At 30.9% G+C, this 13543-nt stretch overlaps 1 protein-coding gene across 1 annotated transcript in view; it reads left to right on the top strand.

The window, feature by feature from the left end:
- The first annotated feature begins 9023 nt into the window (after nucleotides 1–9023).
- The window catches only part of LOC145331223 (uncharacterized), a 40345-nt gene continuing 35825 nt past the window's right edge, over nucleotides 9024–13543 (top strand). The window contains exon 1 of the mRNA XM_080175840.1: nucleotides 9024–9169. Within this exon, the coding sequence (XP_080031966.1) occupies nucleotides 9057–9169 (113 nt within the window). The 5' untranslated portion in view covers nucleotides 9024–9056. The remainder of the gene's footprint in view (nucleotides 9170–13543) is intronic.

A 13543-nucleotide genomic window follows, 5' to 3' on the forward strand; every position in this document is an offset into this window, starting at 1 on the left:
ATTCAATTGTAGCATGGCGTGTATAAAGAGAAGCTGCAAACATACTTCATGGTCAACAGAAAATGCCTCAATGTTTTGAATTATGTTTTATACGCAGAACTTTTAGAAATCAAGGTGACCTCTTTTTGTGTTTAGATGACTCACATACTTTATATTTACTACAATGCAGCGAAGCTTTTATACATTTCAAGTCGGTCCGTCTGTCCACCAGTAATTTATGCATGTTATAATTGTAGCATTGATTTTAAATTTGGTGGCAGTTAACTACAGTTTAGAATGTGTAGCAGCTTTATGATCAAATTATAATGACAACTAAAGTTAAATTAGACATGTTAGAATTGTCGCATAGATATAAAACTTGGTGGCAGGTATGCAATGTTTCGAAAGCGTAGCAGATTTATTATCATAGTATGCCCATAAAAATATGATTATTTTTTGCTTTTTTAAAAACAATTCTTAAAAAGATTATGGAATATTAATTTTCTCAGACTTGATTTTTTACACCTTTCTAAAATATTTGCAGTTAAAAATAGCAAATAATCAAAAATAAAAATACAGGAAAATATATAAGATATTGGCTAGTATATTCTTATACTTTAATTTTCTCAGTAGGGCTCGGCAGCAGTGCGTCAGCCGCATGTTAGCCCCGGGGAAATCAACCTTTTTAATTTTAATTAGCTGACCTGACCCAAATAAGGCAAAACAGATTTCAAAGCATTCAAACAGGTTTAAATTTGAAGCTTAAAAGCGGCTGACGCAAGGCTGCCGAGTCCCAGTTTTCTGGATGTTTTTAGAAACATAGATATTTTATAATTCCACCAGTCTCTCATCTACGTTTAGATAAATGTTTTATTTTTCTAATCAAGATGAACGAGATATTTTTTTGTGAAGATTCCCTATATTAATAACCATTAAACATCCTGTATAATTTACTTTATCTGTTAGTAATGCTCTGAGGGACATTTTAGTTAAGGAGTAAAATTTGACTCATTCATTTCTTTATCTAATTTACTCATATTAAAAATCTAAAATTTGTTAAAAGGCTTTCACACTTTTTTTTGGTGTGTCAGTGACTCATTCTTAGGGGGCAAATGCATCGGCTTATTTAACTTCTTAGTTTTATCCGTCTGTTCGTCCGCCCGTTTGTTTGTCTACGAGAAACAAAAAAATATCCACTCTACAACTCACCTAGTTTGTCAGTATAATACTATTAGTAAAGCTAAACTAGGGACATGAATTTTAAAGTAGCAAAAATAAAATTTAAAAGGCTGAAATTTTGGGTCCAGAATTGTTTTACATTCCGACATAAGAATTTTTCAAAAGTGCAAGGGAGGAGGGGGGGGGGGGCTAATATGTCACTAAAAATGATGAGGGTTGGGTAAACCATCCTGAAGTGCACGGCAATTTATACCTACAGGCTTGTGCCTTACATGCGTCAAAACGGTACACCGACAAACGTCCTACTACGACAAACGTCCTACTACGACAAACGTCCTACGCGACAAACGTCCTAAGCGACAAACGTCCTACCGCGACAAACGTCCTACTGCGACATCTCTTTAGTAAAACGTCCTAAAAATTTTCAAAAATTATGAAATAAAAAAAATCTTCCAAATTTAAGGACAAAATCCTCTAATTGTAAGAATACTTATCAATATAAAATTCAAAATGGCGATAATTAACACAGGAAAATAATCTTTAACTGAAATTTATTTTTTGAATAACTTTAACCATAGGCTAAATTTTAAAAATCTGTCCGACAGTTTTCCCAAAGTCTGTGTTGGCTATCAAATGGTATGGTTTCGAACCCGATACATCCTTGCATTACAAAATTCGACCTTTAAATTTTTAGGACGTTTTACTTAAGAGATGTCGCAGTAGGACGTTTGTCGCTTAGGACGTTTGTCGCGTAGGACGTTTGTCGTAGTAGGACGTTTGTCGCGGTAGGACGTTTGTCGGTGTACCGTCAAAACCCCTTTTAGTATACCTTACATTTTTTTAGTGAAAATAATTAAAACAAGGATGACAACAACCAAAAAAGGGAAGCTCTAACGGTAGGACAAACGAACATTAACACTTGTAGAGTGTAAGAACTGAATATAAATCTATAAGTCTGAATAAAATTTTAAGTAAACTTGTTCCAAAATTGCTTAAATACAGGATACACTTTAAAGACATACTTACATTTTTAGGACTTGATTACAGAGATGCTTTGCGTAAAGCATTGTACCTTATTGTAACAGGACTCAGTATTTCAAAATTCATATGTATAGGATAATTATATTACATAAAAAATAGTTGTCAAAAATTTTTAAAAATCAACATCTTTTAAATTGACGTACGGACTTCTGGTAACGATTAAATTGTACCTAACTGTTATAGGAATCATTATGCAATGTTTGATATCAAAAGGACAATTATAAGATGTATAAATTAACAAAAGGACCTAACCGTTACGGATGTAAGGACGGACGTACCGACCCTAATTATTTAAACGCGAAGCTTTTATAAATTGTAGGAATGGGGTGCAAACATAGTTTACCAGTAAAATATAAAAATAATTAAATGAATGAAAAGAATAATATTTCTTACGGATGTCAACATATTTACATTGCCTCATTTTCTATCCATTGTATTTGTAACGAGGTTTTAGATAAATTATTTACTATTGTAGTCCCATTTATATTTTATTTCAAATTTATTAGATAATAGTTATACAATTTAAAAAAATACGCGTAGTAAAGTGAGAATACTTATTTTAGAAATAAAGCCTGCAAGAACAATTATGAGCAAGTAAAACATAGAATAACCCAAATAAAATTTTATTTTTTATTCCTTAAAATACAATTATTATGCCCATAAGTACCTCAGCAAACTGTTTGATATTGTAGTGGCCAGACCAAAATACAAAATCTAAGGAATCGAACTGGCCCCCAACCTTAAGTTAGGGAGATGGATATTTATAGCCACCATAACCTATCCTAATTTGGACATATATCAATGTACTTCAGTATTATGCTTACCTTTCGTCAATAAACTTATATATATTTTGACCTATTGTTGTTTGGGATTTATGAGTGAAGCTTCTCTATAATTTGCACTCGTTTTCGCCGAACGTGTACGCAGTCTTCGGGCAGCGTTCAACAATACATTGTTACAGAAAGTGTTACAACCAAGAACCTATCTATCTATCCTTGTAACAGAGGGTTTTGACTTTTAAAATACCCATTTACTTGAATATCTATATTGTAAAAATAAACAGTGTGTCATATGAAACCCTTGCTATATGAACAAGGAGGATTATGTATAAAATTAAATGAAAGTACAAGAGAACTTACTGAAGAATATGTAACTATATAGCATTTTCATAGCGACTGAAATTGACAACATTTTTGAAAGCGACGCTTTTCTATGATTATTATCTGCCCGTACGTCCATCAGTCCGTCCGTATGTCTGTGCGGGACAATTAGCTCTTTTAGATAATATGAACAGGTTAGAATTGTCCTATTGATATCAAACTTGCTAAAAAAATTAGGTATTATGTAGGAATCGTTTTAAAGTCTGTACTGATTATTTACTTTTTTGACAACGAATTTTTGTATGCTATAATTATCCTATTTATATAATTTTTAGAATACTGATTCCTTTTATCACAAGGTACAATGTTATAAGAGAAGCATCTCTTCAATATAAAAATCTAAGTATGTCCTTAAACATAAATTGTAATTCTGTTTTGCTTTTATGGATTTTGCCATCGTTGTTAAAAAAATATTAACGCACAAAGTAAGTTATAAGTTAAATGATAAAATGGTTGGTTAAAAAGGAAAATATAGTCCCCTCCCCCCCTACACACATATATATATAGTGATATTTGTAACGCCTATTACAAAGTATTAATATGATGCAATAAGTACACTTTCTAACAAAATGTCGCAGACATATAAACTATGCTATTCTATAGTACATGTTTCATTGGCCCAACTGAATGAATGCTTACTTGGATAAAATCTTTATGGCAGTTTGTTTAACTGTTTATTTTACACCAGAATGGCTTCACATTTCCGCTATACTTGGCACCATATGTAACAAGGATCAAAACATTCATAAATACAACAAAATATAAATCCTTATAATTAAATAACAGGATATCTTTCTGTTTGTTTGTACCGAAGGATCTCGCTAACCGCTGAACCGGGTAGCTTCTCATAGGTTCTGTATAACTATTTTGGGAAAGGGTACCACCAACCTCCAAATGAAATTTATGTTTTTTAAAACTTAAAATAAAATGGGAGAGGGGTGGTCGAATTCAACTTTCCTCTCCTCAAGTGCCCTTAAAGACCTCTAGGGGGCGTAGACGATAATAAGCTTACCTTAAATCTAAAAATACTTTTGAGTTTGACATATAATTTACTCGTTTGAAAATACTTTTCAAAATGTGGAATTTGGGTTAACTACTTTGAAACGACTTCCTATATTTTTTCACTAGATAAACAAATTATATAAATCACGCTAAATCATTTTTAGAATCATCCAAAAAATATTAATATAATATTAATCTAAGCAGATTTTAATAAATACTCGTATCTATTTTAAAAATTGTATAATGATTCCTGTAACATAGACATAAACAAATAGAGTGTTCCTACTTTTATAATCATTGACAGAATATCCGTATGTAAATTTCCAATTATGCTTTTTTAGCTGCATTTTCCCGTTTTTGGTTTTTGTTAATTTCTATGATGATTAGACACAATGTTATAAGCGATGCATCTCAAAAATTAAGTCAAGATATTTATGTAATCCTTGCAAAGCAACCTATATGTAATTTCTGATAGTTTTGCAATTGATTTTGTTTAGACTAAGTTGTCTAATTTATCTAGCTTCGCCTTTATGGATACTATTATCATTGTTTTTTTTAAGAGAAAAAAACCACTATGCAGTATTTTTTCAGTGCAAATAAGTTGTAAAAATGTATATATTATAAGCAATGAATGAACCTATTATTCTTTCTTTTAATGAGTTTCATCGACTTTTATTTGTTTTACACCAGATTATTTTTTGGTACGTGTGCATTTGTTTCAAAGAAACACAAAAAACCAAGGACATTTATGTCAAGAAGAACAAAATTAATATTGCAAAAAGTACAGTTTATAGTGCCTATAATAAAAAAATGACGTCATGCCATACAAATGACAAATGATAGGCCAGTATAATTTAATTATTGGTCGATCAAAATGAATACTTGCCTATCATTGGCATTTTGTATTGTATTACGTCATTTCTTTTTATAGGCACTATAAGCTGCTTCAAGAAGCACATAAGAATAAAATATAGAAAAATTATAGAAAATCACGAAACCTTCATAAAAGATATTCATGTCTTTTTTGTTGCATGACTGATAAACTGAAGGACAAAGTAAGTTATATACTTGAAAAAATGAAAGCCAGAAAATCACAGTTCCTTATAGCTTTACGAACTAACGAGCGTACGGACAGAGAGAATTATTATGTATCTTCGCTACTTAATATTTAAAATATATGATAACTAAGAAAAAAGCATAAGATATGGTGCAAGGATCTGTTCAAATCGATGTACTTTGTAAACATAAACAGAATATTAGCAAGGTTATAATAATTATGTTAAGTAATTATAGATAGATATATAGCCGAAGAGAGACAAATGAATAATCTAAAGAGGGTGAAATAGATAGATATGTAGATACAGAGAAAGATAGACAGGGAGAAATGGATGTAATATATAAAGAAGTAGAAAAAAATTATCGGAAAAATATATGAAAATGGACATTGAATGAAAGACAAAATTAGCATATTTTTGGTTTAAAATTAGTTTATCTTTCTAGGACATATCCCTACATTCCTGGAACAGCGACATGTGAATTGACTTAAGCCTATTGTAGATTGTGATTGTAAATCAGGGAAAAACAGCTGATCCAACCCCCCTCCCCTCTCTCTTCTCACTCATATCCGTTTCTCTCTATACCCCACCTAACAGTATGAACTGACCGGCAGAAAAAGAATTTAGATGCACAATGGTCTGAATTATATCTTACTGTCCAAAATTTTTTTTGTAGCCTTTTAAAGATATTTTCAAAAATGACAATTATATCTAAAAGTAGCAGAAAAATAATAAGCTAATAATAGTCAGTAAAAAAAGTAGAGTAAATTAAAATTTTACAGTTATAGTCAAACATAATTGTATAGAAAATAGTAAACTCTATTCTAACAAATATTTTCCTTTTTAAAATATAGGATCTGAATTTTTAAATTTTACATTTAGACCATAGTAAACTAAGCTACTTAAAAAATATATTTTATACTTCCGTAAACACAATACTATTTTATATTTTACTAAAACTATAAATTGTAAATAAAGAATTGCAATTAGAGGCAATTTGACATCAACAAAGCATGCAATAACAATATTCAATATTTTTTCTTGTTTATGGGAAGCCACTCTTAAATCTGAAAGTATCCGTGCGTCGCGCGTATCATTAAATTAAGTTCGTTAAGAAATGATACATGCCATGCCGATTCCTGTAACAGTTAGGCACAATTTAGAAAGCATAGATACTCTATGATCATTACCAGAAACTCCAAATGTTCTTTTTTCAACGTTAAGGTACAATGTACAAGCGTAGAATCTCTATAATTCAGAATTAAATGCAAATGAAAGATATATACGTAATTTTCGTTCATATTCAATAATACTGAATATTAAATGCTCAGCTACTCTACAATTGACAATGTTCGTATGACTTGTTGAGCTTCGTTTTTAAGAGGCGAACTACTTTAATAGATACCTTAGCTGGATCTTTAAATCATTTCAATGGTGCGCCAAATCGGGGTGAGCCAACTTTCCACCAATGAGAGCACAGCATTTTGGCGCACCATGAAAGATCCAGCTCTTGTTTTATTTACCATTCTTTATAATTCGTTAGTATTTAATATTCTTTAATCCTAGTTTGATTATAAAACAAAGTAATAAAGCTATACACACTGAATATATCTGATTACGTAACCTTTGGCAAAAAGATTTGCACATCATTGTCTATAAAATCCGCAATAAATTTGCATATCAGCTCAATATCTTAATGACATTAAGACTTCTCTTTTTTCTTGCACACCTAACATGTGAACACACACTCACACTTACACACACACACACACGTACATACACACACACACTCACCCACACTTGAAGCTGACCCATACAATAGAGCTTTAAAAGATGTTAACATAAAACAAAATTACTATAAAGATTTCGAAAGCAAAATTTGTTTTAAAAAGACATAATTTAATGACATTACGACTAAAATTTTCTGTTGATATAATAACTGAACAATTTTCCGACTGAGGTAAATAAATCAGTCTAGCTATTAGCGAGATCTATAGAGACATATGAATCACTATCTATTTTTGACAGTTGTAATAATAAAATAAAATTGATACATTGAAAGAACGCCATAAGAGGACAAACCTCTTAAGGAAGCAGAAAAGAGCCGGGGAGAGGGAGGGGGCGGTATTCCGACGGATAGAAAGCCAAGTTGACCGCTTCTTAAAAAAAGAGAGGTGGAGGAGGGGGGGGGGCGGGGGCTTGATAGAAAGTTGGTAAAAGGGGAAGTTTAGAGAAATAGGAGAGATTGTATATTAGAGAATTAAAGTGGAAAGATTGAGGGGTTTGACATAACAGTAGAGTAAATATAGAATAAGAGGGGGGATCACCCCCCGTACAACACCCCTGTAACAGTTCTAGTTCAAGGATAGAAGTTTTCTGACAAAATTAGTTCAGTGAAATGCACGGGGAAAAGTGACACATCCTTTCATGTTTACATATTTTATGAAAATAATAATAAGGAGAAAAATAAGAAAAAAGCATAAAAAAGTCTTGAGATGATTATTATTTGACTTAAAATTTTTTTGGTAAGCCTGCTACTCTATAACTAAGGTCTGTTCAACATTGTCAAAACTTTGATTTTCTCAGCTTTTGTGTAAGATAGTTGTCTGATATTTTTGCTATACTCAGGTACAATAAATTGTTGTAGATTTTAACATATTTCTACTTATTCTGTAGATTAAAAATAATAGTTGAACAGTTTGAACACTAATAGTTTGGAACCAACATGTCACTATTCAATATTAGTACCTAAAGTTTTTGACCAAGCAATTAAGAAAAAAATGTCATTTTCTCCCTTTTTAAGCCACTTTTTTTCTGGATAGTAGGTAGAAAATATTTTTGAGGGAATCTCTTGTTTTTAAGATGATTTTCTCAAGCATGACTCATGTCAAAATGTATCGAAATAAAAGGGTAATATTTGAGTCACTAAGCTATGTTTTTCAAAATAATATGATTTATTATAATAGTTTTAGTATGACAAATACACAGTACTCGGCAGCCGTGCGTCAGCCGCCTGTAAGCCTCAGGGAAATCAATCTTTTACTATTTTAAGAATTAGCTAGAATTCTAAACCTGGCCAAAATATGGCAATCCCTCTTTTTAAAAAAAGTTTTCAAAGCTCCCAGACGATTAAAATTTAAGGCTTAGTCGCAGCTTACGCGCGGCCGCTGAGCCCTGCAAATATGTGTTATATATTATTCATTTTAGTTATCTTAATTACAATTGAGATATATTAAAATTAGTTATCATTTAGGCATAGGAAAATTAACTTTTAATAAATTTTCCCTCCAAAATGAACAAAAATTCTCTTGATATTATTAGTAGAAAAGTGTTTCTTTTTGCAAACCTATCATGGTTTTACCTTAAACAACCAAGTTTTAAGCTAACGAATTATAGAACTGGTTTATTAACTTTTAGGCAGCATCTCTTGTGTGTAGACTTACTTAAATTTTAATTTTAGTCTAAAAACTTATAAAAATAAACTGAAAAACTGAAACTGCTTTTATCATTTCTAAGTTAGGTTAGGTTAAAATTGTTAAGAAAATACCTTAAAATTTTTGGAAAACAGATTATTAGTGCTTAAGTTACAAAATATATAACTTTTTGCAGGTTCTAGACTATTAAAATCAATCAAGTAAAAATGGTTGGTGGCGGTGATACTCTGCTACCAAGCTATATTAATCCTGATGACCTTGTGGAGGGGGTTCTTGAGGCTGTAGCTCAGCATAGAGAGAACACTAGACAAGTTCTTAGGTAAGATATATTTATATTAACTATTATCATATGGTAGAACATGTTTTTGAGGCTGTGGCTCAGCATAGAGAGAATACTAGACAAGTTCTTAGGTAACATATATTTATATAAACTATTATCATATGGTAGAACATGTTCTTGAGGCTGTAGCTCAGCATAGAGAGAATACTAGACAAGTTCTTAGGTAACATATATTTATATAAACTATTATTATATGGTAGAACATGTTCTTGAGGCTGTAGCTCAGCATAGAGAGAATACTAGACAAGTTCTAAGGTAACATATATTTATATAAACTATTATCTTTTAGTAGAACATGTTCTTGAGGCTGTAGCTCAGCATAGAGAGAATACTAGACAAGTTCTTAGTTAAGATATATTTATATAAACTAATATTATATGATGGAACATGTTCTTGATGCTGTAGCTCAGCATAGAGAGAATACTAGACAAGTTCTTAGGTAACATATATTTATATTAACTATTATCATATGGTAGAACATGTTCTTGATGCTATAGCTCAGCATAGAGAGAATACTAGACAAGTTCTTAGGTAAGATATATTTATACAAACTATTATCATATAGTAGAACATGTTCTTGAGGCTGTGACTCAGCATAGAGAGAATACTAGACAAGTTCTTAGGTAAGATATATTTATATAAACTAATATTATATGATGGAACATGTTCTTGATGCTGTAGCTCAGCACAGAGAGAATACTAGACAAGTTCTTAGGTAACATATATTTATATAAGCTATTATCATATGGTAGAACATGTTCTTGGCTGTAGCTCAGCTTAGAGAGAATACTAGACAAGTTCTTAGGTAACATATATTTATATAAGCTATTATCATATGGTAGAACATGTTCTTGAGGCTGTAGCTCAGCATAGAGAGAATACTAGACAAGTTCTTAGGTAACATATATTTATATAAACTATTATCATATGGTAGAACATGTTCTTGAGGCTGTAGCTCAGCATAGAGAGAATACTAGACAAGTTCTTAGGTAACATATATTATATAAACTAATATTATATGATAGAACATGTTCTTGATGCTATAGCTCAGCATAGAGAGAATACTAGACAAGTTCTTAGGTAAGATATATCATATGGTAGAACATGTTCTTGAGGCTCTAGGTCAGCATAGAGAGAATACTAGACAAGTTCTTAGGTAACATATATTTATATAAGCTATTATCATATGGTAGAACATGTTCTTGAGGCTCTAGGTCAGCATAGAGAGAATACTAGACAAGTTCTTAGGTAACATATATTTGTATAAACTATTATCATACGAAAGAACATGTTCTTGAGGCTGTGGCTCAGCAAGCATAGAGAGAATACTAGACAAGTTCTTAGGTAACATATATTTGTATAAACTATTATCGTATGAAAGAACATGTTCTTGAGGCTGTGGCTCAGCATAGAGAGAATACTAGACAAGTTCTTAGGTAACATATATTTATATTAACTATTATCATATGGTAGAACATGTTCTTGAGGCTGTGGCTCAGCATAGAGAGAATACTAGACAAGTTCTTAGGTAACATATCCTTATATTAAAGTAACAGAATCTCTGTGTGTCTGTGTGTTTATACCAAAGGATCTCGCTAACCGCTGAACCGATCGGGTTCTTCTTAATAGGGTAGCTTCTCATAGGTCCCGGGAAGGTTTATAACTATTTTCTTGGGGGGTGGGACACCCCAACCCCCCAAAAATAAAAATCCCCACCCCCAAATTTTTTTTAAATTTTTTCATTTTTTATAACTAAAACAAAAAAGGAGGGGGAGGCAACCCCCCCCCCAAAAAAAAAAAAAATTCACCCCCCCAAATTTTTTTTTAACTTTTTCTTTTAAAATAAAAAATAAAAAATTGGGTTATCAAATTCGACTCCCCCCTCCTCAAGTGCCCCTAGAGGTCTCTTGGGGCGTAGCCGCTAGTATTATATAAACTATTATCATATGGTAGAACATGTTATTGAGTCTGTAGCTCAGCATAGAGAGAATACTAGACAAGTTCTTAGGTAAGATATTTTTATATAAGCTATTATCATATGGTAGAAGATGTTCTTAAGTCTGTAGCTCAGCATAGAGAGAATACTAGACAAGTTCTTAGGTAAGATATTTTTATATAAACTATTATCATATGGCAGAACATGTTCTTAAGGATGTAGCTCACCATAGAGAGAATACTAGACAAGTTCTTAGGTAAGATATCTATAATACAAAGTAGAGCGATGTCTGTCTGTCTGTTTGTTTGTATTGAAGGATCTCGCACACAACTGAACCGATCAGATTCTCCTTAAAATGTAAAAAATGTGGATGGGAGTAGGGCAGCCTCCCCCCAAAAAATTAATTTTTTATAACTTTTTGTTAAATTCGATTGTTAAAAAATGGGTTTTTGGATTCAACTCCTCCTCAAGTGCCATTAGAGGCCTATAACTATTTATAACTGTTATTGAAAAAAATAACAACAATTTAGAGTAAAAATAGTGGTTTCTATTTTCAAATTTTTAAAACATGGTAGAAAATTTTTGTATTTATTACATTTAACCTCATATTGTTAATCTGTACCTTTGATTTTGCTCCATGCTCCAATAACCTAAATTATCATAAGTGTGTTCTAAAAATTTCATGCAGTCCTTTTTTATTGAAAATCTTTTTCACCAGTTTAAATGATTATATTATCAATAGTAAGATACTTTGAATTTCAAAAATAATACAAGTACAGCAGAAAAGTTTGAACATAATTGGTTTTTCTCAAGTGCCAAATCCTTGCAAATTTAGTGAAAGATAAATATGTACATCTACTAGGAAGTGAAATGACATTGTACTTAATCTATATAGGACACTAAGGACAGACAACACACATATAACATGCAGACAGACAGACATGCAAAAAACTGTGCGAAATATTTTAAGAAATGGGGCATACTACAAATTTACCTAATTGTCTGTTCATCTATCTATCTATCCATGTACCTATTGTAGACATGTTATCTATTTTTTACTGCCAGTTCAACACTTGTCCTTCAGACGTTAGGTGAATAATTTATTAACTTAAGTGAAAGTTATTCATTATTTTACATTTTAACTGACCAAAAACTTAATTAAGATTTCTTCTTTGATTCTTAAAGCTTAATAATTGTTACTATCATCTAAAATTAAATATCGACAAAAATTAAATGTTTCTACATTTTTTCCTCCTCAAAATTAAGAAAATTTATCTTAAACTGAAGATTCTTTAATCTTATTAAAATATAAAAATATTAATTCCATTTTAATTCGTATATCTTTTAGATTCCTTTATCAAATTAAATAAAAAATTATATTTTTAATTGCAAAATCTATTAATATTCTTTTAATTAGCTAAACTTGAGAAAAAAGCACAACACAAAAAAAAACTGATAAAAATAATTTCAATTTAAAAACTAAGATTAAATTGACGTAGCTAGTCTATGAATCACTTTGTCCGTCCGTCATTTTGTAACACGGAGAAAATGTAATTTATTCAATTAAAGTTAAAAGGATGAATTTTTTGTGAAGATTCTCCTTTCCTTACATTTGCTCAATAACCTAAACTTAGTCCGTCTGTCTGTCAATTGATTTATAATATTAGAAAATGTGGGAAATTTCTAATTCAACAGCTGAGCTACTTAAAGATATTGTTATCTTTGTTGTTTTAGTACTTAACTTTTTTTTCCACAAAAAATAAAATCTATTTGTTGAAAAAAATTTATTTGTTTTTCTAACATTTACGTTAATTTAGGCAAAACTAATGTGTTCCTTACTTTAAAATTAAATCTAACTTTTTAAGAGAAGTTTTCTAGAAGTGAAGCTAATATGCTTATGCTATGTCAGCCAGTATGTCCGTCCGTTTCTAAGTTAATCTAAAATTAACCTAAAAAAATACAATTAAAATTTTTCATGATTTTTTGTTATTTTAAGTATAAACTTGTAAAGGCTTCGTAGGGTTAGTGCCCCTTAAAAGGGGATAAGAGGACATAAAAAATTCTCCTCCCTCATTTTTCAATTAATTTAAAAATAATGGGGAGCGCACTGGTTTTGTGCTCGCTAGAGCTAAACAAGATTTAATAGCTGAAACTCTACATTATTATTTAAACAGTTTTATAAGGACAACACGTAGAAAATATTTTTAACTTGGGGTGCAGATAAAACTATTTCAAAAGCATTCTTTCAAGGAAGTATTTCTGGGAGCGTAGCTACTCTAGAGTTATGTTGAAAATATAAACCAACCTTTGGCCAATGTTAACATCTATCATTTTATTGTTGACTCATAGAGGTTGAAGTCCCAGGCCAAGATAAAAGTAATTATTTATGTTTTTATTGCAACTACTGTGGAAAAATT

The sequence above is a fragment of the Acartia tonsa genome, chromosome 11 (genome assembly GCF_053477335.1).
Source record: "Acartia tonsa isolate MP-2025a chromosome 11, ASM5347733v1, whole genome shotgun sequence".
NCBI lineage: Eukaryota > Metazoa > Arthropoda > Copepoda > Calanoida > Acartiidae > Acartia > Acartia tonsa.